The sequence below is a fragment of the Echeneis naucrates genome, chromosome 1 (assembly GCF_900963305.1).
Source record: "Echeneis naucrates chromosome 1, fEcheNa1.1, whole genome shotgun sequence".
Classification (NCBI taxonomy): domain Eukaryota; kingdom Metazoa; phylum Chordata; class Actinopteri; order Carangiformes; family Echeneidae; genus Echeneis; species Echeneis naucrates.
In genome coordinates this window covers 1,599,674-1,626,264 of record NC_042511.1, presented here as the reverse complement: position 1 = coordinate 1,626,264, position 26,591 = coordinate 1,599,674, and the positions used below count along the sequence as shown (strand labels likewise).

At 43.9% G+C, this 26,591-nt stretch overlaps 3 protein-coding genes across 4 annotated transcripts in view; all 3 read left to right on the top strand.

Annotated features, from left to right (window-relative positions):
* The first annotated feature begins 337 nt into the window (after positions 1-337).
* Positions 338-2,383, top strand: LOC115041103 (rho-related GTP-binding protein RhoU-like). Of its 2 annotated transcripts, XM_029498411.1 has the most exons (4): positions 338-654; positions 775-833; positions 922-951; positions 1,483-2,383. In XM_029498411.1, exons 1-4 carry the CDS (start codon positions 384-386, stop codon positions 1,969-1,971), a joined length of 849 nt encoding a protein of 282 aa, XP_029354271.1. In that variant the 5' UTR covers positions 338-383; the 3' UTR covers positions 1,972-2,383. The 2 variants fall into 2 exon arrangements, with proteins under 2 accessions (XP_029354271.1, XP_029354278.1); XM_029498418.1 differs by lacking the exon at positions 922-951.
* A 1,870-nt stretch (positions 2,384-4,253) lies between these two features.
* Positions 4,254-9,927, top strand: arhgap19 (Rho GTPase activating protein 19). The gene is made up of 11 exons (XM_029528474.1): positions 4,254-4,323; positions 4,815-5,089; positions 5,405-5,485; positions 5,778-5,987; positions 6,131-6,357; positions 6,515-6,601; positions 6,686-6,751; positions 6,910-7,116; positions 7,237-7,344; positions 7,808-7,921; positions 8,046-9,927. Exons 1-11 carry the CDS (start codon positions 4,280-4,282, stop codon positions 8,151-8,153), a joined length of 1,527 nt encoding a protein of 508 aa, XP_029384334.1. The 5' UTR covers positions 4,254-4,279; the 3' UTR covers positions 8,154-9,927.
* A 4,160-nt stretch (positions 9,928-14,087) lies between these two features.
* LOC115052197 (slit homolog 1 protein-like) overlaps positions 14,088-26,591 on the top strand; it is a 42,149-nt gene continuing 29,645 nt past the window's right edge. The window contains exons 1-4 of the mRNA XM_029516232.1: positions 14,088-14,523; positions 24,122-24,193; positions 25,617-25,688; positions 25,787-25,858. Coding sequence (XP_029372092.1) covers positions 14,294-14,523; positions 24,122-24,193; positions 25,617-25,688; positions 25,787-25,858 — 446 coding nt within the window. The 5' untranslated portion in view covers positions 14,088-14,293. The remainder of the gene's footprint in view (positions 14,524-24,121; positions 24,194-25,616; positions 25,689-25,786; positions 25,859-26,591) is intronic.

Genomic DNA, 26,591 nt, shown 5'->3' with positions numbered 1-26,591 from the left:
GTTTTGCTGAAAAAAGCTGCAGCAGACTCAGACTGTGTTCACTTTGTGCTGCAGAGACGACACACACAAAAGCAAACACTGATTGCAGGAGCTCATCTCTGGTCTAATTATTTATTATTATTTATGGGAAACAGGTTAATGAACAGTACATCTGTCAGATCTGTTGGTTTTATTTGGTAATTGGCTGAAGATGGAGACCTGCTGTCTGTAGGATCAAGGTTTTCCTCTGAGCTCACTTCATTTCACTTGGAAAGCTTCAGATGGCGCGTTAAGCCTCTTATGAGTCACGATCAGGAGAAACCCGACGGCTGTTCCGCTCAGACCTCCGTCCCGGTGCAGCGGACGGACCCGAACCGATCTGGTCTGTGGTAGAAGTGAGCGGCATGCTCCCCGAGGAGACGGGGAGGCAGAAGCCCCGCCGGGTGTCGGACCCGGTGCTCGGAGGAGACTGTCCCCCGGTCCCGCCGCGGCGCCTGAAGAACCGGGACTTTCCTCTGAGCGCGAAGCGCCGGCGGTCCGGATCCGCGCCGGAGCGCCGGGTGAACTGCGTCCTGGTCGGGGACGGGGCTGTGGGGAAGACCAGCCTGATTGTCAGCTACACCACCAACGGATACCCGACGGAGTACGTCCCCACCGCGTTCGACAACTTCACCGGTAAGACCGGCTGTGCGCCGCCGTGACGCGCGGACTTTACGCACAGTCCCGAGTTGTGTTACTGCACAACAACGCGCTCACAACACCGTGTGTTTGTGTGTGTGTGTGTGTGTTTCTCAGTGATGGTGGTGGTGGACGGGAAACCGGTGAGGCTGCAGCTGTGTGACATGGCCGGACAGGTGAGCCGCACCTTCTCTGCCTCCTCCAGGGTTCGAACCTTTAACTTTCCTGAACACTGACTCATTTCTTCCCGCTCTGTCACCACAGAAATGGGGGCTGGCTGATGAACCAATCAATGTAAGTCACCAGTGATCAATAAGAGTCTCCAACTGGACAGCTGCAGTTGTTGTTGTTGTGTTAGTGTCGGTTGCCCCCTGCTGCCAGGTTTTAATCCTGGAATAACTGCCCCCCCCCACAGTTGCCCTGTTACCCCACAGTCAAACTCCGCCCCCTGCAGGATTAAAGTGAGTTTTTCTGTTTTCTCTTGGTCCAGTTAAGGCGTCACTCCGTCCACCTGAAACTATGTTTGGCTTATTTTACAAAAATCCAGAAATCTCAGAAAAACACTAATAAAAATAAAAGAATAGAATACATGCTGAAGGATTTCAAGTTTTCTGATAAACCAACTTTGTTTTGGTCCTGTTTCCTGTTTATATCCAAAACCTGCCAAAGGGAAATGCTCACGACAGCACCAAATTTCTTTTAATCCGCCGCTAAAAGTAGTCCCCAACAAACGTGTCATTGTTGGTTTGTGTGTTCTGTTGGATCTGATCTGGACTCCTGTGTCTTTATGTCTTTATGTCTTTGTGTCCTTGTGTCTTCATGAAGGACGAGCTGGAGCGCCTGCGGCCGCTCTGCTATAAGAACGCAGACGTCTTCCTGCTCTGCTACAGCGTGGTACGGCCCTGCTCTTTCCGGAACCTGATTGACAGGTGGGTCCCTGATATCCGGCAGCACTGTCCCGGCGCTCCTCTGGTCCTGGTTGGCACCCAAGTGGACCTGAAGGAGGACGTCCAGGTGCTGATCAACCTGGCGAAGAACCAGGAGCGGCCGGTGGACACCGAGGAGGGCCAGCGGCTCGCCCAGGAGGTCGGGGCGGTGGGCTTTGCGGAGTGCTCCGCGCTCACCCAGAAGAACCTGAAGGATGCGTTTGATTCAGCCATCTTAGCCAGCATCCATCTGACGGACAGCTGCAGCGTCCAGCAGCAGAGGTTGACTCTGAAGAGGAAGACGCCGGACAAAATCAAGAGCCTCTCGGAAACCTGGTGGAGGAAGATCAACTGTCTGATGGGAGAGCAGAACTGTGAATTCAAGTGACCAACTGCGTCTTCATAACCCTGAACCCAGATGGTGTCTGGTACCAGGTTGGTGGGAAACATTCAGAGGAGCGCAGGAGAACATAAAGGTGGATTGTAAGAAATGTATCCAGAGAGCTTCGAGAGACTAAAAATGTGGACATTTCAGATGCTCTTCATCCATTTCCTCATCCAGCTCCTCGTGGGCCTCTGACAGAAAGGATGTGGTTTGTTGGAATGAGGGTCCTTGATGAAGTCCTGGTTCACACATAAAAATGAACTTTGCACTGCTGCTGGAGTTAGTTTTCACCTTTTTCCATTAGAGCGCCCACGTTCTACCTCTGCCCCCTCATTTATTCCTTTTCAGCCTCTGCACGCTGTTGGACTAGCTTCTAGGTTATTTCTTTATATCTACAGCTACTTCTTTATTATTGTATTTTAGTTATTCTCATCAGTGTTTGTGGGAGAACGTTCAGAAGCCTTCATTAAAGTCGTCAAAAATAAAGTTTCAGACTCATCAATGGCATAAAAATCAAAAATCAACATCAGTGACACTGTGAGTGTGATATGTGTTACTGAGTGAGATTTCAGTGCGTCACCTCTGATTCTGATCCACGACGGCATGAACAGGCAGCAGCTCTCTCTGGTGCTGAGGACGGAAATTTATCAGGCAGTCAGCGATAAAAGTCTCCACGGAGCCAATTGCTCATAATCTCTTGCTAAGATAAAGATCACTTTGCTTGGCTTCCCTCTCTGCTTCAGTCCCACTGGCCGAGGCCTGCCCTAATAGGAGCAGACAGGACCACCTGGACTGGATTAGACCAGCATATGGAGCCTGATCCTCCCGTCAGGAGCAGGAAGGCATCACACCTTGAAGAGCAGGAGAGGCAGACTCCTCCCTCAGGGGCTTATCTCATTCCAACGTACAGCCTGAAGGTAAACGGAGGTTATAAATTACTTCATGTGGGACACATTTCTTAGAGATTAACTCCAAACGTGACTCCAGCCCTTAACGCACATTTATGATTTAATAAAACAAATCTGTCCTTCATCTTGAATTAAGTCATGACTTGAACATTTAATCAGTGACATTGTTCATTCAGGATATTCATTTTCTCCCAGATAACCATAAAAGCCCTCTGAAAGTGACAAATGATAGTTGTACTCATCACAACATAAATATTACATTTTCGATAATACATAAACAAATAGTTCTAAACCCCGTAATAAAGCTAAAAGCAAACATAAAACTACACAATAAATCTTAATTATCCGTCAAATAAATTGTATACTCGTAGTCTCATTGAGTAGTTAACTTTTCTAAACTTGAAATCTGAAATTGAACAGAAACCGAATGTCTTTCATTTGGTCACAAGGGTGTTCCATTCCATTGTTGCATTAATAAAACAAAGGTGGAGGTGTTTCTCTAACGTCTGTGTTCAACAGCAGGCTGATCCACAGACATTCTCTACAACAGGCACACAAACAGCTTGAGAGATTTCACAGACAGGTGTGCTTACCTGTGTTTGTGCTTTATACAGCAAATCCAAGCCACCACCTGGGATGTCCATATTGTTCAGCATGCAGCACCTGCTCAGGCTCCAATTCCCAAACTTCTACTCGAAATTAATTCTTTTCTGACTTTGCAAATGCTCCTATTGGATGATGAAGAGGGCTGACTGGCTTTTTAGATTTTATTCATGGCCTTGGTTGACACAGGATAGATGTGGTCTGGGAGACTTTTCTCAGATATAAAAATGCTGATTCAGGATCTGCAAATCTGTCACATTAAAGGTGAACTGTTTCAGGGTTGGTTGATACCAAATAAAAAGCAAACAGTAAACTCTGATGTCCTGCAGATGGCGGTGTATCACCAACCAACACTGCACCTACATTATTGATTATCTGTTTGGCTTTAAAAACAATAACATATGAATGTATCAGTTATAAAGAAATTTACAGATCTAAGTTATATCATTGCTTCATTTCATCTGTCCTGCCTTCCATATTTTTTCTCAATAAAAGAGAGAGGGGAAAGAATGATGGAGGAGCAGGAGAGGGAGGGAAGGATGAGAAAACTGTGTTATCTGATAATAGTAAGAAAGAGAAATCAATGAAAACGGTTCTGTTTTCATATTTTATCTGTTTATGCAGCCGCAGTCCACAGATGTTGTTGTCCTCATGACGTAGCCGCTGGATTCAAACCGACCAATCACAGCGAGGGCTGTCTAAATAATAGCGGCAGACGTCACATCCGGTGTCGCAAACCCACCAATTGTAGACGAGGTGGGCGGGGCCCGGAGGAAAACAGCGGAGGATTCAAACCGAACATGGCGGCCGGGAAAGATGTCGGTGAAAACACTGAAAATAGAAGGTAAGAGCTTGGTTGTTTTTATTCACTCCGATAACTGTTGAATTTGAGCTTGTGAGGTTTTTTTTTTCAAGCCGTTCAGAATAATTAACGTCAGTAAAATCCGGTTGGCACACCGCTGCTAACTGACGTTAGCTAACGTTAGCTGCTGTAACCGTCACGTCCAATAACAGCTGTGTGTTCATTAAAGGCTTAAAAACAACCAACACGCTGCAGCAGGAGACGCTTCTGTGTGTTGTATGTGACCTTCCTCCGGCTTTTCTCCCACAGTGCAGCAGGTTTGGTCCAGGTTAGGTCTGGCCCTGTTCCCCCTGCAGTGATGAGACAAAGTGTTGGACAATAAAACAATCTGTCATGCATGCAGTTCGGTGTGTGAGAGCTTCAGACTCACAACACCGTCGATGGGCAGCTGTATGAAGATTTGTCTTACATTCTTACATTCAGGGCTGACATTCTTTTTCTAGCCTATGATGTTCACTCTGTTCACTCTGCAGAGATACAGGAAGCAGTGTGGTGATCAGTCATGAAGAATCCACAGGGAGCTCTCGTGCAGGCCGACCACCAGTCATCTTCAATCCAGACTTTTTCGTGGAGAAACTCCGCCATGAGTGTCCCGACGTTTTCCTGGAGCTGGTACTTAGTAACATCACTCGCCTGATCGATCTCCCTGGGGCTGAGTTTTCTCAGCTGCTCGGCGAGGAGGGCCCGAAGACCCCAACGGGTGGAAATGGAGGTTTCTTTCGTTCCTTCAACTTCCTCAAGCGCAAAGGTGAAAAGCCAACAAAGTGACATTTAAAATTTAGAATTGTTTGCAGTGGATATGGCACATGTGCAATGTCCTGTATGCACATTAATATTTACAGCATCATTAACTTCCATGACTCCACCCTGCGACAATGATTGAGAACATAGTCCTCACCAGATATCCAGTTATAAACTGATAATTGTTTGAACAATCTGCTTTAACCCTTCAAAGTAACTGAAATCTTAACATTCCTGAGTGATTGTTTTTGTACTGAGTCTGTCCTACTGCAGCAGTTTCTCTGGTGGACTTCTCAGTAACTCACTCTTTTCTCTTTTACAGAAAAAGGTGTTGTTTTTGGATCCTCATTGACAGAAAGCTGCATCGCACAGATCTACCAGCTCATTGAATACCTCAGCAAAAGTAAGTGGTCCAAGTACAATCCAGTGGTTTTTTTAGCCTCACTCTATTGTTACTACTTTGTGCTCAATAATTATTTGAAGAGTACAAAGGGGCCTTATAATGTGTGATATGGAGCTGTCCTCAGAAAGTAAGGAAAGGGATGATGAAAATGTGTTTTAAAGACAGTTCTTGTCTGCCTTTAGTCCAGTATCCTTCATTAGTTTGGATTCACAAGAACAAGTAATGGACACATTTTTTATTCCAATTCACCAGATGCTCAAACTTTGACTTTCACCTGCTTTTACGTACTCAGATCTGCATGTGGAGGGTCTGTTTCGGGTGCCGGGGAACAGTGTTCGGCAGCAGACTCTGAAAGAGCTCCTCAACAGTGGGGCTGATGTCCACCTTGAGTCTGGAGACTTTCACCCCAATGACGTGGCCACGCTGCTCAAGACTTTCCTGGGAGAGCTGCCCGAGCCGTTACTCACACACAGACACTTCCATGCACACCTGAAGATAGCTGGTAGGAATGGGCATACATGTACACAATGATCACTGGATGGCACAGACATTTAAACATGAATATTCTTTAGGTTTTAGTCAAACTAAACAAGACTTGTCGATTTTGTTGTCATATTGTAATTCCTCACGTCATCCCGCTCCCAGATATGACTCTGTTTGATGATCAAGGCAACAAAACGGAAATACCCAACAAGGAGCGTCAAATCGAGGCCCTGCAGCTGCTCTTCCTGCTGTTACCCCAGGCCAACCGGTCCCTGCTCAAACTGCTGCTGGACCTGCTCTACCACACCGCCAAGCAGCAGGACAAGAACAAGATGTCCGCCTTCAACCTGGCACTCATGTTTGCCCCGCATGTCCTCTGGCCCAGACATGTAAGATTGGTACTTCTTTAACAGGAGTTCAATAGGCTGCCGTTAAACGTAATTACTTATCACACTTCCCAGGACGTATTTGTTTTGGGTCCACTTCTGATCAGATAAGCAGAGCCAAATGTTAACAGCAGCTCTGACTTCTTCTGTCCCGCTGCAGATGACAGCTGGTGACCTGAAAGACAACCTGAAGAAACTGAATAGTACCATGGCCTTCCTCATCAAACACTCACAGAAACTCTTCAGGGTGATTAGTGACCACTTATCAGCATCGAGTGTGGCTGTTTAAATGGACGGCCTGTGGATGAGTAACGTGTCATTTGTTGTTTAGGCTCCAGTCTACCTGCGGGAATATGCCCGTGTCCACTTTACTGGGACCAAGGTTCTTCAGACTAAGGTTGGTGGACGGAGTTCACTTTATCACCTGTGGAGACTGTGGAGAATATTTCTTAAGTAATAAAATGCAATATTTATATATACATTTAATAATATTCTACGAATTTCTTCAGTCTGCAGCCAGCCTGACTTCCTCTGTGCTCCCTCTCTCTCTCTCAGGACGATCTGGAGCTGCTGGCAGCGAGCAGCTCTCCTGCTCAGCGGACTGTGTTGCCCCTGAAGAGGGCGGCCGTTCTGGGTCCCGCTGCTCCGGATCAGTGCCAATCTCCTGCTCAACAGTACACAGAGGAGGCCCTGAAAGAACTCTTCAGACACGTCCACCACAACATGCCGGACTCCGCCAAGAAAAAGAAACTCGTCCGACAGGTCCACTTTCTGGGTCTTCTTCCTGTCCTTGAGTCCGGCTGGTTGGACTGTGGCGCTGCCATTGTGTGCTCAAATGGCTCATGGTGTAAATTATAATTGACTTTTATTTCCTGTGTGCAGTTAGTCAAACAAACGACCTCCGGCACGCCTACCAATGAGCACCAACAGGGCCCCCCAGCGCCCAGCAAGAAACATCCCCGCTCACGGTCCTTCGGCGGCCTCATTAAGGTACAGACCGCTATAATCGTGAAGAGCAGCAGGGTTAGCAGAGTAGCTGTATCCTTAACACTCCTAATTAACTAAAGCTGATAAAACTGTTTCAACTGTGAGAAATCTTCTAACATATTGGGCTGACATCCACTATCGACCAATAATATTGGATATTGTCATTTTCTGCTCCATTTTTTTTGGTGCAGAAGAGAAAAGCGAGAGAAACCAGGAACAACTTTATTTGCGCTTTCATAATATTAACAAAATTTTCTTCCCATTATATTCATATATATTTGCACTTTAGTTTACGCTGTATCATTGAAGTTTCTGAAACTGAAAATGGATTTATCTGAAAAAACAGATCTGGATATCACTGATGTTGTGTTATTCAAGCACTAGTTAATATTTGCAAGTATTTTTATTTGACTGGGAAAGTTTGACTCACTTAAATATACACGGTTTCCTTTCGGTGCTCCGACAGCGTAAAGCTCGCGGGGAGCAGCTGACGGCAGAGCGGCGGGTCAGACACATCTCTCCAGAGGCTGTGAGTAGAGCAGAAAGGAAACCTGGGAAAGAGAACGTCATTCTTCGAGGGGTGAGTCTTCAACAAAACACAATCCACCAAACTTTCTTTGTAGCTTGAAACACGGCTGAGACATTGTGTTTGAAAGGTCACTGTTTACTGTTTCAGTGGGTCTGTTGTGTTTCTGTGTGTGCAGGTGAACAGCCCGTTGACTGGTCCTCTGATGGGGAAGGCGGGGCTTGTAGTAAGGAATCCAGATTTTTCTTTTACGGACGGAAAAGCTCTGAGGGTTTCCAAGGTATGACAGAGTTCATCTCTGTTCATCCTCACCTGACTTCAGTGTCACTTGTCACTCACGGCTCACATTGTTCACGGCCCTTCATCTGACCTCAGAGAATTTCAATAAAACAAAACCCAGTTTCCCAAAACCTACAGGGCTGAGGATTTAGTAGAGTCATAGTGAGTTTGTGTAGCAGAATATCACCTTGGAGTGTTCGAGACGACCCCACTACATTAAAACTGTCTCTGACGTACTGACAGTAAAAATGAATACAGTTGTGCTGCAGCTTTCATTTGACTCTCCTTTAGTTAATTTGGGTCAATGTCCTGAAATGGTAAAAATCCATAGACAGCAATTATTATATAATCATTCATGTTCTATCACTCTGTAGGATGTGAAGAATTATCATACAGTATCTGCCATCACTCTTTCATTCCTTCATAAGCACTCCTAACTTCTAGAAACACTAATTTAAAAGCTAATGTGCTTGTCCAGGAGTGGTCAGTTCATGGATCTATATTCTGATTTAAAAAAAAAAGATTATAAAGAAACAGCTGAATCAGTCAGTGCTTTCTGTCAGTTTCAGGTCAAGATAAGTTTTCCTTGTATTAATGACGCTGACCAAAACGCTATCTGACATCAGGCTTCTGTTAGAAATGGGCCTACAGTCCTGGGTGAAATGACTCTGTAGTGGACTGAGAGGAAATAAAAAATCAACATAGTGAAAGATTTAAAACTCTCCGAAACACACCAGGTGTCTGTGGCTCTTTCTCTAATTTGTTTGTGTCTTTTATAGATAACTTGACCATTTGGTTGAATGTCACCACAGTCTACATTCAGTTGTAATTGGACAATTTTCCACCCGTCCCTCACCCCTCACCCCCCCCACATCCATTCTCCCCCGCCATTAATCTCTCAGCAGGAACCCCCCTCTGTGTCCAGGATGTGTTTCTCTCCCTCTCAGGGAATCTCAGTGTAAAAGCAGACACGGCGGCCTCCCCTCAGACCGGATGTGGGCAGTATTAATATCATTAATCCTCATGTATAGAGTTGTGTTTTCAGCATAGTGAGTCTTTTATAACTGTGATTATTATACAGCAGTTTACGCTTCAGCCAGAGCAGCCAAACCGAAGTCAGCAAGTCTGTCACGTCATGAGCTGCAGCTTCTTGGTTACATAACCTGAAATCTTCTACAATTCTTACCTCCAACCAATATGTCTTCTGATGACCATCCAAAACCCAGCAAAAATACATATAAAATCGTCAGCTGCACTTTAAAAGGGTCTGCAGAGATTTAATGTGAATTTTAAACCACACAGCGTATGGTACTACTTTGGCATTAAAAGTCAAATGTGACATTCCTTTTTATTTATTTTTGTTTGTTTAGTTTTGACAACCAATTATGAGAGTGGATGTTCTCGTCAGTGAGAACCAGGACATTTAGCACTGACCAGGGTTCTGTGACGTCCTCCGAGCTCGTGCTGTGAAATACACTAAGATACAAACATTAATATTCGTGTGGCAGGTCTCTCATTGGCCGTCTTTGCTTTGGTTTGGCTCCGCTGGCTCAGCCGTTACAGTTTACTATTGTGTGTACAATGTGTTTACAAGTTGTGAGTCTTTTATTGGGAACTGTGATGTGCATTAAGTTGGATGATGGATGATATTTGGGTGGATATTTCTTGTTTGTTTGTTGTTGTTTTTTTGTTTTTTTTATAGTGAACAGGTCAGTTTATTATTTTTTTTCCAGAATGTTTTTTTCCTGATCTATATATATATATATATATATATATATATATATATATATATATATACAAAAAAAAAAAAAAGGATTTACTTTGAAGCTCTTTATAAAACCACTCATTTGAATCCTTGTGTGTGAACTTTACAAATATGAACTGTTACATCCATCTTTATGTGGTGGGACGTACAAATGTGTTGGATCGTTTTGTTTATTTGAGTTGGTGATGGATGGCGTGGGAGCATTTGTCTGAAACAAAAGTGAATTTTTTTTAACGTTGGTGGTTTTAAGGAAAGTTGAAAGAGTGTTTTTTTTTTGTTTGTATTTACACTGATGGACAAAACCAGCCGAGCTCCTGTTCAGAAATGAGTCAGTGAAGTTACAGCTATTGGTGTTGGATTTAACACAGTTTTATTGATGGGATAGTGTGTGACTAAAGGGGCGTTAGGTCATTCTGATCAGGACGATGAACTGTGTGATTAAAAACAGTACAAATCTGAGATTGTGCTTAAAGAATCAAACGTAGCATGAAATTTTATCTAAAGTTGAAGGAACGAAGATGTGTGAAAAAGACTTTGGACCCCCCCCAAAAAATGTGTCTTCAACTTCACTCCTCTCATCTGAACTGAGTTTGTCGTGTAACAGAACGGTCCATGTGGAGGTCAAAGGTCAGCAGCCGAGACACATCACACTGAACTCAGAGCTAATGTCAGACGGAGGAAGTTGGCAGGTTTTTGTTTTTATCGATGGGAGAATCTTCTGAGAGCTCGTGATGTTTTTGGGAGAGTCTGCTGTTTTGAAAGTCTGGTGAAAGTCGTTATGATGGTTTGCTGGAAGTGGTTAAGATGTTGAACGTGACACGTCGGGCGCTGATGGAAACTGAGAGACTCCTTTCTGTTTGTTTTTGTGTATTTTCTTTTGATTGAATTCATCTCGGCCTGACGTCTCTTCATCATCAGCTCTCTGCAGTTCCACACATCAGTTTCTGAGGAGAGCTGGATTGTTTGTGTTGTATTTATCACGTTTGTTACAACCTTTTTTTTTTATATATATATATATGTTTTGAAAGTTTGGCAACAAAAATGATCAAGATTTAAAGCAGTTTTTTTTCTGTTTTTACGCTCTTCCTTTTTAACATTAGTCAGTTACACTTGTAATAATGTGAAATACTGTTTTATATTCTTAACATACTTTAACTGTCAATGTTGCACGTCGTCTTTTTCCCCTCCCTTCATATAAATGTGAACATCTGATCCCTGCTGGCTGAGTCCTCCCTCCTCCCACGCTGAGGATGACGATGACTCCTGGTGAAACAGACAAAAGCCAACATGTTGAATTTTAGTCTCCTTTTTTTGTTGCTGTGTAGAGACATTGTCACTTTTTCCTTTCTTTTTTTAAATCAAAATTTGATCACAGCTCTCTCCTGTGCCTGCTGCGCTGTGCGGTTCAACCTGTGGTACCCACTTTGTTTCGTTTTGTTTTTATTTTGGTGTTTTGTCATGTAATATAATTTAACCCTGTACATTGAACTCCTTGGCGAATGGTCCGCTTTGGATTAAAACTAAAAAACAAAAGTTTGTTTCTTTTCATGCCTCTGTCTCTGTCTGTAATTCAGACTTTATTCATCAAAATAAACTTTTTATTTATTTATTTTTAGATGGAACTGTACCGGCCATGTCAGTGCTCGAGCTTCCTCACCAGAGGGGGCTGTTGGCCAACAAAGGGGGTGTCATGTCAGATGAACTGAGATGTGTTTGGTCATTTACCATCAGCTGAGATCTTTATAGTTTTAATTTTATATGTTTTAATACGTTTTAATTTCCTTCTTGTGATGGAAGTTGAATCAGCGTTCACTCACCTGCAGTTTCTGCTCAGCACATTAATTCTTTATAACGGCTGAAATGGTTTGATGCCCACCATCATACTTTATTGATGCTCATGGAAACAATCTCTCTCGCCCCCCCCTCTTCCAGGAAGGTCAGAGGTCAGGCTCAGGAGATGGTAGGGATTCAGCAGACAGGCAGACCATCCTGACGGCGTGGTGTTATTTTTCCTTTGGTGTCACCTCTAAAGGGCCAAAGGAAATGAAGTGTTGCAGTGGATGGAGGTCAGTTAATGGAGCTTAATGCGTTTTAAGGCCAAGCACCACATTATTCAAACCTAATGGTTGATGAACTAAACCCAAAACTATCAATTTATCTGTGAACTGAAAGTCTATTTCTTTATTGGGGTTGCTCTTTTGGCTTTCCCCTTTCAGTTGGTTGTTTAATAAAATATTTCTGTCATCACGTTGGGCTTAAACCTACATTACCTACTACAGCAGGTACTACAACCTACAGCCGTTCTGCTGCAGATAATAAGTTATAAACTAAACGTCTGTTTGAAGCGGCGCTGAAGGATCAGGGTCAGATCTGAACCTAAACTTTTGACTTTACATTTCTGACACCGTGTGATGAGTTCAACCAGTTGACTGACTGAAGTTCCTCATCCACAATCTTTCTGCTTCTGTGCTGACATATCTCTCCCTCGATGAGGACAGCTATGCGTCCCTGAATAACTATAATGTGTTTGTGTGCTCTCATCAAATTTTGGTGCCGAATGATGTTTGGGTGGACGGACTTTTCCAAATCGAGGGGTGAATTGTTAATTGACGCGTTTGAGACAAAAGCATCTGCTCCATCCTTCCAGAAATCAATTCTGACACGTCTGCAATCCACGTCCTCCCTCAAAAAGCCATTATGGCCCCAGAAATAAGGGGGTGCCCCCCCCCTCCGGAGATGTCAACATCTCGTTCCTCCCTTTGTTGTAGATTATCGCTGAATGAGTCATTCAATTCAGCCGCACAAAGGAGGCAGCCGGGGCTCTGCCTGTGGCCAATTTGTTTTCCATCACTTCTGAAGAGCGCCTGGTTAAATTAACCTGTCACACCGAGTCTGTGGGGAGAAGACAAAGTGAGGCCACAAGCAATAATCACTCATGTGTGGTTGGTAAATAAAAGGCTGGGTAAACTCTGCCCTCCAGTTGCTGATCGTTACACTGCAAACAAATCAAATCTGTTACTCGGAGAAAATCTAATTACACTCCACCTCACCACACGGTGCGTCGTAGAAATCGTAAGGTAGTGATAAATACGGCCACCACTGCAGACGAGATGAAGGCAACAAAGATGCCACCGTTTTTTGTTTTTTTTTTTAATCACCTTTCCCCTCCCTTTGCTGCAGCAGAGATTCTTCACAAACAGCCTCGTCTGTCAACCGGTTGATTTGAATATGATCCTGTTTGGCTAACTGATGAAAAAGCTAAATACCTAAAATTTGCCACTTCCTGCTTCTCAGCAGTGAGGATTTGCAGCTTTCCTTGGCAGATTTTGGATAATTTTGGTCATTCCTCAGCACTTTGGGACGTTGTCTGGGTAAATTTGTTCTCCCCGATGATTCAGATTTCGTTTTTCTATCCTTTTCTCTCTCTCTCACACACTCTCTCTCTTCCTTGGTGATATGGCAATCAAAAAAGCTGGAGCCAGCGTTTCTCTGGAGATTAAAAAAAAAAAAAAAAACCTCAGCCAGGCTCCATTTGAATTTCAAAGCCTTGCCAGTGAATTCATAATAGACTTCTGAGTAAGCTCTGTGGCAGCTTATGGCATTCCAGTTATGCCAGTCTCATAAGAAACCCCCAAGTTCCTGCAGCTTTGGTGTGCTGGTTTGGCTCTGAGCCGTGGAGATATATATATATATATATATATATTTTTTTTTTTTTTTTTTTTTTACAGCAGCAGCCCCCCCCAGGAGCTTCAGGCTCAGATCCTTCAACCTGATCACGATTTCCTTCTCTCTCTTTTTCCCTACCTCCCTCTGTCTCCCCCTTCATCATGTCCATGCAGCCTCAGGCTCCCCTTCCTCCCCCAGGGAAGGAAGGGAGTGCATGTGGGCGAGAGAGAGAAAAAGGCTGCCGTCACTGTAGTTGCTGGCTTCACTGCTGCTGTCACTGAATAGATGTGAGTTCACTCTGGGTGTGTGTGTGTGTGTGTGTGACGGGGGGGGGGGGCATGGGAGGAGTCTGAGTGCTGTTATTTGTAAAAGCTTTTGATGGATGATTGCTCTGTGTGTGTGTGAGATAGAGGCAGTGAGGGAGTCCCCCCCTCTCTTTTTCTTTTTTCTAGTGGCTCACTGTTCAGCGCACAATGACTCAATGAAAAGTGGAGGGGAGAGGCAGGAACACTGTACGGCTGCCTGAGAGAGCAGAGGACACCGGAGAGGAGAGGAAGAGGAGGAGGAGGTGGACATAGTTGTCCACGCTCAGTTTCAGCTGAACTTCACCTGTCTGTCAGCTTCAGTCCACTTCTTGTTTTGTTTTAGTTTTTTTTGCTCCACTTTTAAAGAAGGTGTCAGCGGTGGTCTGGTGCTGCTTTCTGCAGGAGAGCAGGATGCCTGCTGGGTCAGGAGGCTGCAGGAGGCTGATGGCGGGGGCGGCAGGGCCCCGAATGAAGATGATGACGAGGATGCTGCTGCCGTGGGGCGTCCTGGTGCTGCTGGTGGGTCAGGGAGGTGCGGAGGCGTGCCCCGCTCCCTGCAGCTGCCTGGGGAACATGGTGGACTGTCACGGCCTGGGGATCCACGCCGTTCCCAAAAACATCCCCCGAGGCACCGAGAGGCTGTGAGTAGTCACGCACCCGCCACGTGTGTGTTCGTGTGTCTGTTTCATAGACTTCTGAGGACCGGGTGATCACAGACTGAGGAGGGAAATCCTTCAAAGTGACGGTGTGTTAAAGGAGCAGCTCAGATCTGGACCTGGTCTCTGGATAGGACCAGGTTCTGTGGTCAGACTGGGTTTGTAGGTCAGAGTATGAAGGTCCTCACAAGGCATATATATATAATTGTGCGTACAAGATATGTGTGTGAGGAAAAAGCAGTGAGGGAGTTTCTGTGTGTTGATGTGGAAATGAGTGTGTAGTAAGAATTTAATTATCTGTGTGTGTGTGTGTGTACGCTTTGTGTCATCTCTGGTCTGCCGCAGTGTCTCTGCTCTCGTGCTCATTCCAGCTCTTTTTACCAGTAGTGTATTTAACTTCATACCCCACACACACACTTTGACTCTCCACTTGACTCCCAGGATTCAGTGCTGCGCTGCGGCATCGTTGCTCTTTTCTGTAGTTCGTCCCTGGTCAAATTAAACCTTTAATGTTAGCTGTGTAGCTGCCCTCAGTTTGATTTTCTCTCACATAGATATATATCCACTCTTTAATGTTGTTGCACATTCCTGACAAACGTTTCTGTTTGTCAGCATTCCTTTTTCACAGCAGCATGTAAAGTATAAATAAGTAGTAAAATATAAATATTGCAGTCAGATATCGACTGTTTTGCTCAGTCTGTGTAATCAAGAGACGAAAAAGGAAACAGCTGTTTTATTTTATTCTTATTTTCTGTGTCCTGTTTGAGAAAAATGGATTAAAACCTCATTCCATCTGTGTGGCTGTTTCCTCGTTAGCCTCCTTCACATCTTTGGCTCCACATTTCCAGTCCCTGGCCACTTTATTAGGTACAGCTCTGCTGCCTTTGTTGTTGTACTGGACTATAGTTTATCCTAAACTGTTCCTAATCTTTCTTTCTTTGTGAATAATTTAAAACTGCTGCCCAGCTCAAATTAAACACTGCAGTGATTTATAGAGGTTTAAAGTGTACATTTTTGAATTTGATCAATGCAATCATAATAATTGTTTCTCACCACAATGTAAAGTGATTTAGAGACATTGCTGCAATAATAATGTGGATCTAAATTATTCTGGTTGAGGAGAATAATGACATGAAACTATAATTTCGTCCTGTGACTGTAAGAGCAGATTTTCGGGTTTGTCTTTGTGACTTCACCCTGATCTCCTGATGATAAGGTTGTGGTCTTAATTGGTCTGCTGGCCAGCTTGCGTTGAGCCCCCCTCCTCGTTGTGCGCTCGTGACGGGCTGCTGCATGTATTTAGGTCTACTGTCGTCAAGTCTGAAGGGAGGAAGCAGTGTGGAGTTTGTGTAGAAGTATAAATATAAATAAGGAAGCACTTTATCTGTTTGTGTCCTCTGAAGGTCCGTACTGTATTTGCTGTAATTACTGTATGGGGGGGGGGGGGGGGACGCTCAGCGCAGGCTGGACATGTGTGTTTTTATGTTTGGAACATGGTGACTATGTGTGTTTGTGTGTTTACTCCAACTTCCAGAGTGGCTGTGTGTGAATAATTGATGATTGTTGGGGGGAGCTGGCAGAGACACATTATCCTTCCTGCTCTCTGGGTTACTGTAGCGTGGAGGATGATTTCCCCTCTGAGGCTGATAGCTTTATGATCAGGAACGATGGGTGGCGGTGGGGGGGCGAGTTGGGCTCCTGGTCAAAGAGAAATGGCCTGGAAAAAACTCTGAGCCTGCACACCCACTTGTCTTTTTATTCGCTCAGAGGGAAACAGTTTTTTCTTGCAGTAATGGTAACTGACAGTGAAAGGAAGAGAGACAAAAAAAAAAAAAAAAAACGGCCATCATATCTAAATGGTTTTTTTGTGTGTGTGTGTTTGTAGACAGAAATGCTGCTGGTGTAGCTTTGGGGTCAGTGTTCAGGTTTTACTGATGCTATCACAGTTAAAAATGAGTCCCAACCTGCGATACTCACATTTCCAGCCCCGTCTGTTTGTACGTCGGCTCTGAACCGGCCTGGTTGGAGGTTTTTGGGCCTCAGCCAGGAAAAAGCTGCTTACATTCGGTCCAGATTTGGATCATTTACTTTAAATTTTATTTTTCGTTCTCTGAGGTCTGGGGAATGTTTCACAATCTGTAGACTCTGATGGAGGTCTGAGCTCTCGGGGTTTTCAGCTTCTCTACATGTGTTGTCTACGTGTTGTCGCAGATTCTGGATTAAGGAGAAGTTTATGAGAGCAGACGGAAGATAAAGATGGACATAGTGTCATCTTGGCTCTCCTGGTTCATCTGAAAGTAGGCAAACAGGTGGGGTATAAATGAGGCTTACCCAGGAGGTCGCACCACAGATTATCATCATCATCATAACTTTAAGCCTCATCACCTGTACAGATGTCACGAAGGACATAAGCTATAGAGACCAACGTAGTTTTTGTATCAAGCTGTGAACTTTTTAACAGAATCTGGAGACGAAGAAACAACTTTTTTGTCGGGAATGAAGTTGGTTCACACTCACAGCAAACTGACGCCTCACCTCTTATAACCTGAACAAAACTCCATCGGTCACTTTATTCAGAATACGATCAAAAGCTTCAGTTGTCAGTCACAAAAAAAAAAAAAGGATTTTCGGGATGTGATCCGTTGGCCGTTGTCTGTCTGCGCTTTCAATTCATGTTTGTTTGTTTGTTTTTTTTTTTGTTGTTTGTTTGTTTTTCTTGCCTTTTAAACGGGACAAGCTCCGGAAGTCACATTTCCTCGTTTTCCTCTCATCTGCCTCTTTGTCATAAACAGAGCTGAACACCTCCTGACAGCTGGAGATGAAAATTCAGTCATCTTGGCATTTGATGCTACGTAAGATGCAAAACAACAGTCTGTGTTTCCTTTTGATGTTGCCATGCTGTCTCAGGGAGGTACATTTATCCAAACCCTTAAAATAAAACCCTTTTCCAGCGTTTATGCACTAAAGTTTGGAGGTCTTCATCTCTGATAGTTTGCTGATGTACATCCTTTTTAAACCACAGCGACTGAGGTTTTAATGGTGGCATCACCAGAAACTAAACTCTGAAGAGATAATAGGTATTTGACCACTGGCCATTTGAAAAGAATAATACCACACCAGAGCTTGACCAACGACCCGCCACTGTGTGTATGTAAACATGAGCCGATGTGACCTTTTGACCTCCGGATTGTTTCGGAGCAGCTTGTTGTCCGGACGCCGTCCGGTCGGTCGGCCCTGCAGAGGACCGAGTCATTAAGCAGCTATTTGTTGAAGGGCTTGTCGGCCAATTAGCATGTAAAGTGATCTCTGTGTGTGTGTGTCTGTGTGTCTGTGTGTCAGCTGGACAGCTAGCCACTCGGGGAGAGAGCTAGAAGTGTGTGTGTGTGTGTGTGAAAGACAGAGTAAGATAGAGTGTGTACAGTATTCCCCTGGAGACAGCCGGCAATAAGAGGGTCATTTATCAAGGTGACTGCACCAGTCCGACTAAACACCCCCCTCCTCATTAGATCGTCATGGCAACGGTGAGAAATGGATGCCCCTTTGGGCCCTGATGAGCGGCGGTTATTTGAGCAGTGGAGAGAAGAAAGTGTGTGAGAAAGTGGGAGAATCTGTGGAGATGAATTTCAGGAGTGTTTGGTCGTCACTGGACTGCCGCTTCATTTAGAGCAGATCAGTTTAAACGGTTTTTACTTTTTAAAAGAAGTTGGACCGTTTCTTGTTCGACCTCTTCAGTGGCTGCATTTGTAGAATGTATTCTTTTAAAAAACACATTAAAGATCACAAAAAAAAACGTGGACTTGATTCCGTTCAGGTTGGCATCGACAATGACGGCCCAGGAAGAGAGCAGCGATCGATGCTCTGTTGTTTACGCTGCAAGTTTAATCACTTCGGCAGCAAGAAGCTAAATGTGGAGACGTCTACGAGGAGGTTTTAGGACGCAGGTTCAGCCCGATGAGTGCTGAGAATAATGTCTTCAATAATTTACATGGCAATTCAACATGTTGATGGCCGCTTCAGCTGGCAGCTAATTTGAAAAACAAAACATGAATTTTATATCAAATAGTCGTAATAGTAACCAGAGGATTCACGGTCACTAGTTTAATGTTTGTTATGAAGATGAATCACACTCACATTCATCTTTTCTGGAGTTTTTTATTTATAATATGAGACACCTTCACTAAACAACATGCTGCCACGTGATGAAGAGCTTAAAATCAGAGGTCACAGTTCCGAACTCTGCTTGACTGTCACAGCTTCGGTTTTCTGAAGAAATACCCAACATTAATAAATCCCAGCAGTAACTTATCAGAATAAACCTGCAGGCCTCACTGTGGATTCATCACAGGCAACATGGATCCTGTTTCTGGAACGACGGGCTGCAGTCGAGTTTTTTAAAAGTCCCATTTCAACTGAATTCCATCTCCTTTCATTTAAAAAGGAAATTAAAGTTTTGGTGGCTCTTATTACAACAAAGCATTAATAGTTAAAAATATCTGAAAGCTTTTCTTTTCTTAGCTAAATTATCAGAATCAGTCCTTGTTTCATTACCAGCGTCGCCTTCTCTCCCTCTTTGTCCTTCTCTTTTAATCATTTTTACCGTTTTCTCTCAGCGGGAACGGCGAATTAATGAAACACCATTAGTCCTAAATGTGTGTGGTTGGTAAAATTAGTCAGGAAGGATGGAGGGAGTGACGAAGAGCGAGGTGGAGACGTTTCAGACTGTTGAAGGAAGATCGAGTCGGGCTGGGCTCTAAAAATTCAAAAAAACAAACAAACAAACTACAAACATCCAAATTTTGTGTTTTCTCAAGTACACAGGTTTTTCCCAAGTGGAGTCGCCGTACAAAGCCGTCCAAGATGGCGGACCCAGCTGTGCGCCTCACCTCAGTTCATGACGAGCTCGGGCCTCCGAAGGCGGTAAAGTTAAGGAGGTTATTAACTTTCATTACAACAATTCATCCCAAACTGGATAAATGGATTTACCAACGATGGCGACATGTCTGTGGTGTTCTGGAGGAAAAACTAAGATGGCTTTCACATCCGCTGAGCGTTCATCGAGCTGTTTTTCACCAGATTGAAGTGAACCAGTAAAAGCTGCCTCTAGTTTTCTTTCCGTGTCAGTAAATGCCTTTGCTCTGAAATTCGCCGCCACTCATCTACGAAAAGCATCTGGGTTATTATGGGATGCCGGTCAGAGATCGGTCCAAATGAAGCAGCCGGGGGCTGACAGGAAACGACCCGAGAAACCTCCCGCCCAGGAACATCTTGCACTGATTGCTCTGCTCTCGTGTGACCGAGCGAAGAGCGAAGCCTCCCTGAGCTGCACAGAGACAGAAATATGTAAAAACTGATTTTACTTCTTTACTTTGGTTCCAGTTCTGGTTTCTCTTGGTCAGACTCTGAATGTTGATTTGGAGTTCCTGTGCTCAGGACTCTGGAACACAGAAAAACTCAGAAACTTCTCTGAATGAATGAATGGCAGTCGTTACTGACCTCGCCACAGTCAACAACTCAACCTAACATCTATTGGACACCTGCAAAAATACTGATCTCTCACTTATTATTTTACTTTCACTACTCATCCCAAAATATTTATTTCTCTGTCATTTGCACTACCCAGAGCCTTTTTTTGTATTTTGTTTTTTTACAAACACTCTGATTTGGCTTTTTTGGCTGTGAGAGCATAAACTGAGTCTGTTCCAGATTAATGTTCCGTGATAATATCTGATCCTCCAGGAGACGTGAGCCCTGCGTGAAGGAGCGTCCCATCAGATTTAGAGTCATTCATTTATTTTTGCAGTGTTTGAGTCCCCAAACGGAACAGCTTGTCGTTGTTAGTTTAAATTACAGTGGAAATAATTTACTCTCCCTTTTTTTTTTGGTGGTGACCCCCATTTACACAAAACACAGCCTTATGTTTGTAAAGTTTAAAAGTGGAATTCATGACTTCTGTAGAAAATGGAAATATCAGCTGCCCCAGCCGGTATCAGGGCGGAGGTGGGCCCCCACCCCGCAGGTTCGGCTGCTGCAGTCTAGAGGAGTTCAGACCTCCAGGCTCCCGGCTGGTGGTCCTGATGTTACGGCTCACTGGTCTGGTTGTGATGGTGGTTTTGTGGGGAGGAGGATTTTATTGACCCTCCGTCGTGATTCCTCACATTCTGCACAGATGTTGAATTAATTAGTAGAATAACGTTATTGATCTGTGACATCTGTGTACCAGCTGTGTCCAACCACACTGATGCTTTTTAGAACCAGATGCTGAGGGTTAGATTTTTATTTTGCCGCTTTCAAGACTTCCATTATAAACATCCTTTTTAATTTTACAGTCTTAACTCAAACTTGGAAATGATTAAAATTTGATTGACCTATTGATTTCTTTTCTCTTTAATTATCATTGCTTTGCTTTTCAGAGAGCCAACCAGCTCAGAGGGAGGAGGAATATTTGTTCTACAGACAATAAAAGAATAAACATTTTCTGACTCCTGATAAAACGTGTTGAAGTTTGAGGATGATGTTTTTTCACATCTTCACATCGTTGTTTGAAATGTTTCAGGATTCAGTATTGATTAATGGTTCAAACGCTTAACAAGCATTGAACGGCAGGACACATTGTTTTTTGAATTTGTGGATGAAAAATGATCATATTTAATAAATAATTAGATTTTGATGTGTGTCCAGATGTGTTGGTGGCTCTCTGAGTGAAATGGCTCCTGAAGAAGGTCGACAGACACACAAACATCATGATAACAGAAATTAGAAGTATTAAGGTCTGAGCTCTCCTTCAGATTCAGCTTGCTGTCCATCTCTTGGGTTTATTTCTTTCCATCCACACGATGTATTTAATCATCTTACTGCCCCCCCTCCCTCCATGTCAGGTCCAACAGTGGAGAGCAGCGCTGAGCGGATCAACTGCCTCGCTGCCCACTGAGGCTGCGATTGTGTGTGTCTGTGTGTGTGAGACGCGTTCTGCTTTAATGAGCTATTGTTTGGCCGAGTCGCCACTCGAGGGGGGAGTCTGTCGCTCGGCTGACCCCTGACCCCGCCATGCTGCACAAAACTCAATTAACCACGCCTCATCAGGCCGCTGCTTGTGTTCATCTCTTAGCCTCTGTTGTCTTTTCTGCTCTTCGCACCACAAACACAAATCTCTGTTCGTTTGCTGATTTTTACAGCGTGTGAAAATCTGAACGTCTTCCTCCTGATGTTTGTCTTCGCCGTGCAGTCTAACTGCCAGGGTAATTTCACACTCATCCAGGGGGTGCTTTTGGACCCCCCGCCATGACCCGTCTCTAGCCCTCCTTCCCAGCCAATCCCCAGCCTCCCCGGCCACCACCACCACCTCCTCCTCCGTGTTCAGACTGTAAAACCTCCAAAAATCGTACTCTCCTCCAGCAGGAGAATATTCTACCTTCCAGCGATCGTTGGCTCGGCGTCACAGACCAACATTATTTTTCCATCCTTTTTTTAAAAGGCAGATTTTTACTGACATTCACCGGAAACTGCAGCTGGAAAATTAAACCAAATTAATCAAGTAGAAGGATGAAATGAACGTACACTGCAGTCTATATAATGGCCATCAGGGGGCAAGATCTTATTGAAGTTTATGGGAAAATGGGCCAACTCCTCAGTTTATGAAGCCATATTCTCCAGAAGTGAAAAACAGTCTGGCAAAAATCTTTCATATTTGAAATTTCAGTGGAAATGAAATCCAAAAACGAACCCTCCGCTCTGAATTAAACCACGCTGAGTCTGGTTTGGTCTGAGGTCTCTGCCTCTTAAAAAGGAAGTTTTTCCTTCTCGCTGCTGCCATGTGTTTGCTCTTTTTTTACAAAAATGACATCACCAAGAGAATGTCGAGGCTTGACTCAGATTCCACACGAAATTAAATCAAGCTAAAAAATGTTTTTTCTTTATAAAGCACCAATCGTTAGGACCAAGCTCTTTATAGAATTATTTAAAGAAACCCAACAAATACCTCCGTGAGCAAACACTTAGCAACAGTGGCAGGAAAAACAGAACCAGAGCATCGTATCACCACGGCAATAACGCTTCTGGAGACGGAGTTTCTATGGAACATACAAATACATGGTTATATTCAGAAAAATAATAAACCACCAACAGAACCGGACGGCTGTCTGTCCCATAATAAAACAACATAGTTCATGATAAATAACAGTCAGATTCATATTAATAGGTGTTGTAGTGGCCCATAGTTGTGTGTTATTTGTGTATGTCACAGAGGAGGTGGCTTCTTTGGGAAGTTCTGCAGTTTGTTGGCAGCTTTCTTGTGTCCTTTGTGACCCCTGCAGTCGTTCATCGGTCGGTCGCACACTGAGAATTTTGAAAACTGCACCCATAAAGCGCCTTTGGTTTTTAAAAGCACGAGGAGACACATTAGTAGGAGAAGAGCATGTTGAATGTTAAAATCTTTCATAAAATGTTGAAGGAGGAAAAGCTTCAGATGATGAGGGAGGGTGGATTCCTCTGTCGGGGGAACTAGAAGAGGGAATTTTAAATTCAAAAGATTAGAGTTCTTCGGTGAAATAAAAGAAAACAGATGATCCCTCTTGGTGTCGCAGCAGATAAACATGAACCGAGGCGCTGAGGTGATTAGAGCACATCCTAAGTTTATGTTTACAGGAAGGAGCCGTTCTATCTCCTCCTCCTCCTCCTTCATCACCACATCCTGCCAGGCCACCGGTGTGGACGCGTCGTTTAAAAACAGCTTGCAGCTTTGCTGTTTCTCTGTTTTGCCGACTTTGTTTTTTGTTGTTGTTTTGTTTTGGTGTTTTGTGTGTAGTTCCTGTTCACACACCCAACACACAACAAGCAGCCTGCCCTCTGTCTGTTTTTTCTTTGAATCAGAACAGGACAAGGTCACACTCTGCTCCACCCTTTACAGTAGTGCAGCAACATGACACTGCTCACACACACACACACACACACAGGTGTGTGTGCGGGGCTTAGGTTACCTCTCCCTCCACAAAGCCTCGTGGGAAGAGTGACATCATCCCCTCTCTTTCATCGTGGCTGTCAATCACAGCAGACAATGAGGTCACAGGGTTAAACCCCTCCCTCCTGAAGCAGCCCTCTGCGGCGGCGCTGAAAGCCCGACCTATCACATAACACGCAGCACTAACTGTTCATACCGGACAGAAGTGTCAAGGTGAGACCTTCCTTCAGTCCTCTGGAAGGATGAGAAGGATGCTCGGTTTACAGAAATAAAACTAAACAGTGAAAATAACTGTGTGCTGTAAACCTGCTAGCTGTTTCTGTTCTCTGTTCTCTGGCTTTGGATCTTTGTGGTTTTTTGTGTGTGTGAATTTTAGTGAAGTTCAGTTTTTGTCTGTTGAATCCTTAAAAAAAAAAAAAAATAAATCAAAGTGGATTTGAAGTTTCCTGATTAGCTGCTCTTAGATTGCTTTTCCATTAAGAATTAAAATAATAATATCTGATATTCCGGGTTATAATCCTGCTGCAGTGAAGGATGTATTCAGAATGATTCGTTTCCTGTGATCTCTTGAATTTATTGATATTGATTATTTCCTGACCTCTGATCGGCCGTCAACTTGTTTGATTTCAGTGATCTGAACGGAAACAACCTGACGGTCATCACCAAGATGGACTTCTCTGGTCTGAAACACCTCCGAGTCCTGTAAGTCACCTCCTCTTTCACCATCACACTTATATTGTCAAGAACAGAAGTGTATTTTACTGAAAGCTGCCGTACAAACTGCAGTTGTCAGATTCAGGTGCTCAAATCCGAAATGTCTCTGATGCCTAAAACAGACGGACAAATTCCGTCCTGTGTCATTTCTAATTGCTGACACTAACGTTCATGCTGATGCTGCACTAGTTACTGCAAATCAATTGTTCTTTTTCACTCCACAGCTTTTCTGTCAATAAGTGTAAGTCTGTAATGAGCAGGAGACACCAGTGGTGTCAATTTAAACACCAGCTTGGAGCTTTTTTTTAAATAGTTCTTTATTCATAGATTCATATTTTTGTCACAGCTTCAGATCAGTACTTTATTTCAGCTGATTCACAGGATGAGAAATAACGTTTATTCTAATTGTGTTCTCATCCGAAGAGGCATTTTGTTTTAAAAGCCACACTTGCTTCCTTTTCTTTGGTTTGAACGTATGTGGACACTTTAATGGGAGAAAACGAGCCCTGCTCTTCCCTCTCGGCCTCGTTGTTGTCAGCAGCAGCTCACATTCACTCTCTCCAGACGTCTCTGGCAGGAATGTGGGAGTCACGGAAAGCCGGAGGGCAGCGAGAGGAGCTTTAGCTCAGCAGTGACACAAAAACCACCCAGAGCTGCTTGTCGGGTGTCAGTGTCTGTCAGATTTATACCGAGGTGGGGTCGATGTGTGACCCCCTGACCTGGAAACGCTGGGCCTTGTGGGAGGATTTCCTGAGCTCAGCCGAAGAGCCGAACCGAGCTGAGCGTCAGTGACGGACATGAGGTGTTTAAAAGGATGACATGCCAGCAGCTAATGACGTCTCCGGAGGCCTCCTCAAAACAGATTAGCAGCCTGCCGGGAGCCCGAGGCTGTCAGATGTGGAAGTGCTACCTCAGTGGTTTGTGTATTTATCAGACATCCAGATCCCAGCTGAGAGAATTCGCCTTCAGGCTTTTGTGTTAAAATGAGAAGGAGGAAGATGTAACAATTAGATTTCTGTTGTGGCTTCAGCGAAGCCTCCGTTTAATCAGCGTGTCGTGCTTCACATGTGTTTTTCTCTCTTGTCTGTTTTTATTTGAAGAGGCAGATCAGGGGATTTGATATGGGAGCAAAACACAAATTTATTCTGCTTTATTTTGAAAAATTTCACAACTTAATCAAAGAGCCGTTTCTGTTTGATCGGGAAGACAAAGCAAAGAGCACATTTGCACATGATCGACACATTTAACAGAATTTACTTAGATTAATCTTCTATTTATGAATTAAGTTCAGACAAGCTGTTTGTTTTGAGAAAATGAAGCAGTAAGATTGTATTTAAAAAAAAAAAAAAAAAAAAAAAAAAAATTCCATCTAATCCAGATTTGGAATCTGTAATGTGTTATTGTGTTTCAGCCACCTGATGGAGAACCAGATCGGAAACGTGGAGAGGGGAGCGTTTGACGAGCTGAAGGAGCTGGAAAGACTGTGAGAAGCGGCTGATAGACGCACAAACACACAGCTGGAGATTTATGTTGTAATACTCACTCTGCCCCTTTCTTCTCCCTGTGCTTCTGTCCATCCAGCCGTCTCAACAAAAACCGTCTGGGCCAACTTCCCGAGCTGCTGTTTCAGAAGAACGAAGCCCTGTCGAGACTGTGAGTGCGAAACAGAGTCAGAGAAATGACAGTAACTGATTTATGCAGCACTTTAAACTAACAAAGTGCTTTAGAGGAAAAAGATAACAGATTAACAGAACAATGCTGGGTTTGATAAAAAAAGTTAACTTATACACAAATGAGGTGATCAGTATCAGAATCAGTGTACGAGAACAGTGAGGGATAAACTACAGCACTTCTGACCCTCATTAATGATCCGGCTGAGAACTGTGTGTTTGTTTCTGTGTGGCTCTAAAATTCGAGGTCATGTTGTGCGAATATCTGGATGGATGAGAACTCCTCCGTTAATGCTCATAAATCAGACCTGCTGAGTGAATTCAGGCAAAAGATCCTGTTCTGTTGTCTGCAGAATGCTGCACTGGACTTCGACCTGTTGATATTCTTTATATGTTGGGGAACTCCTGATCGGCCTCACAGTCATTTCATTTTATTGTGAAAGTTCTGGAAGTTGAGATTTGTGGAGTTTTGACTCTGCTCTGGATTTGCTGTGTTTTTTTGTCTCTCATTGTCCTTTTCTCATAAATGATGCCTCAGCTGAAAAGCTGATGATGTGCCACAGTCAGATAATCAGAGCTGACTGTCTCTTTGTCAGCTGAAGGATCATTTGATCCCTCCTGCAGCACCAACTCCACTAAAATCAGTATTTCCTGCAACGCTCCGACGCGGTGCAGCCAACAGAGTTATTTTCTGCAGCTTCGGGCTCTTCTGGCTG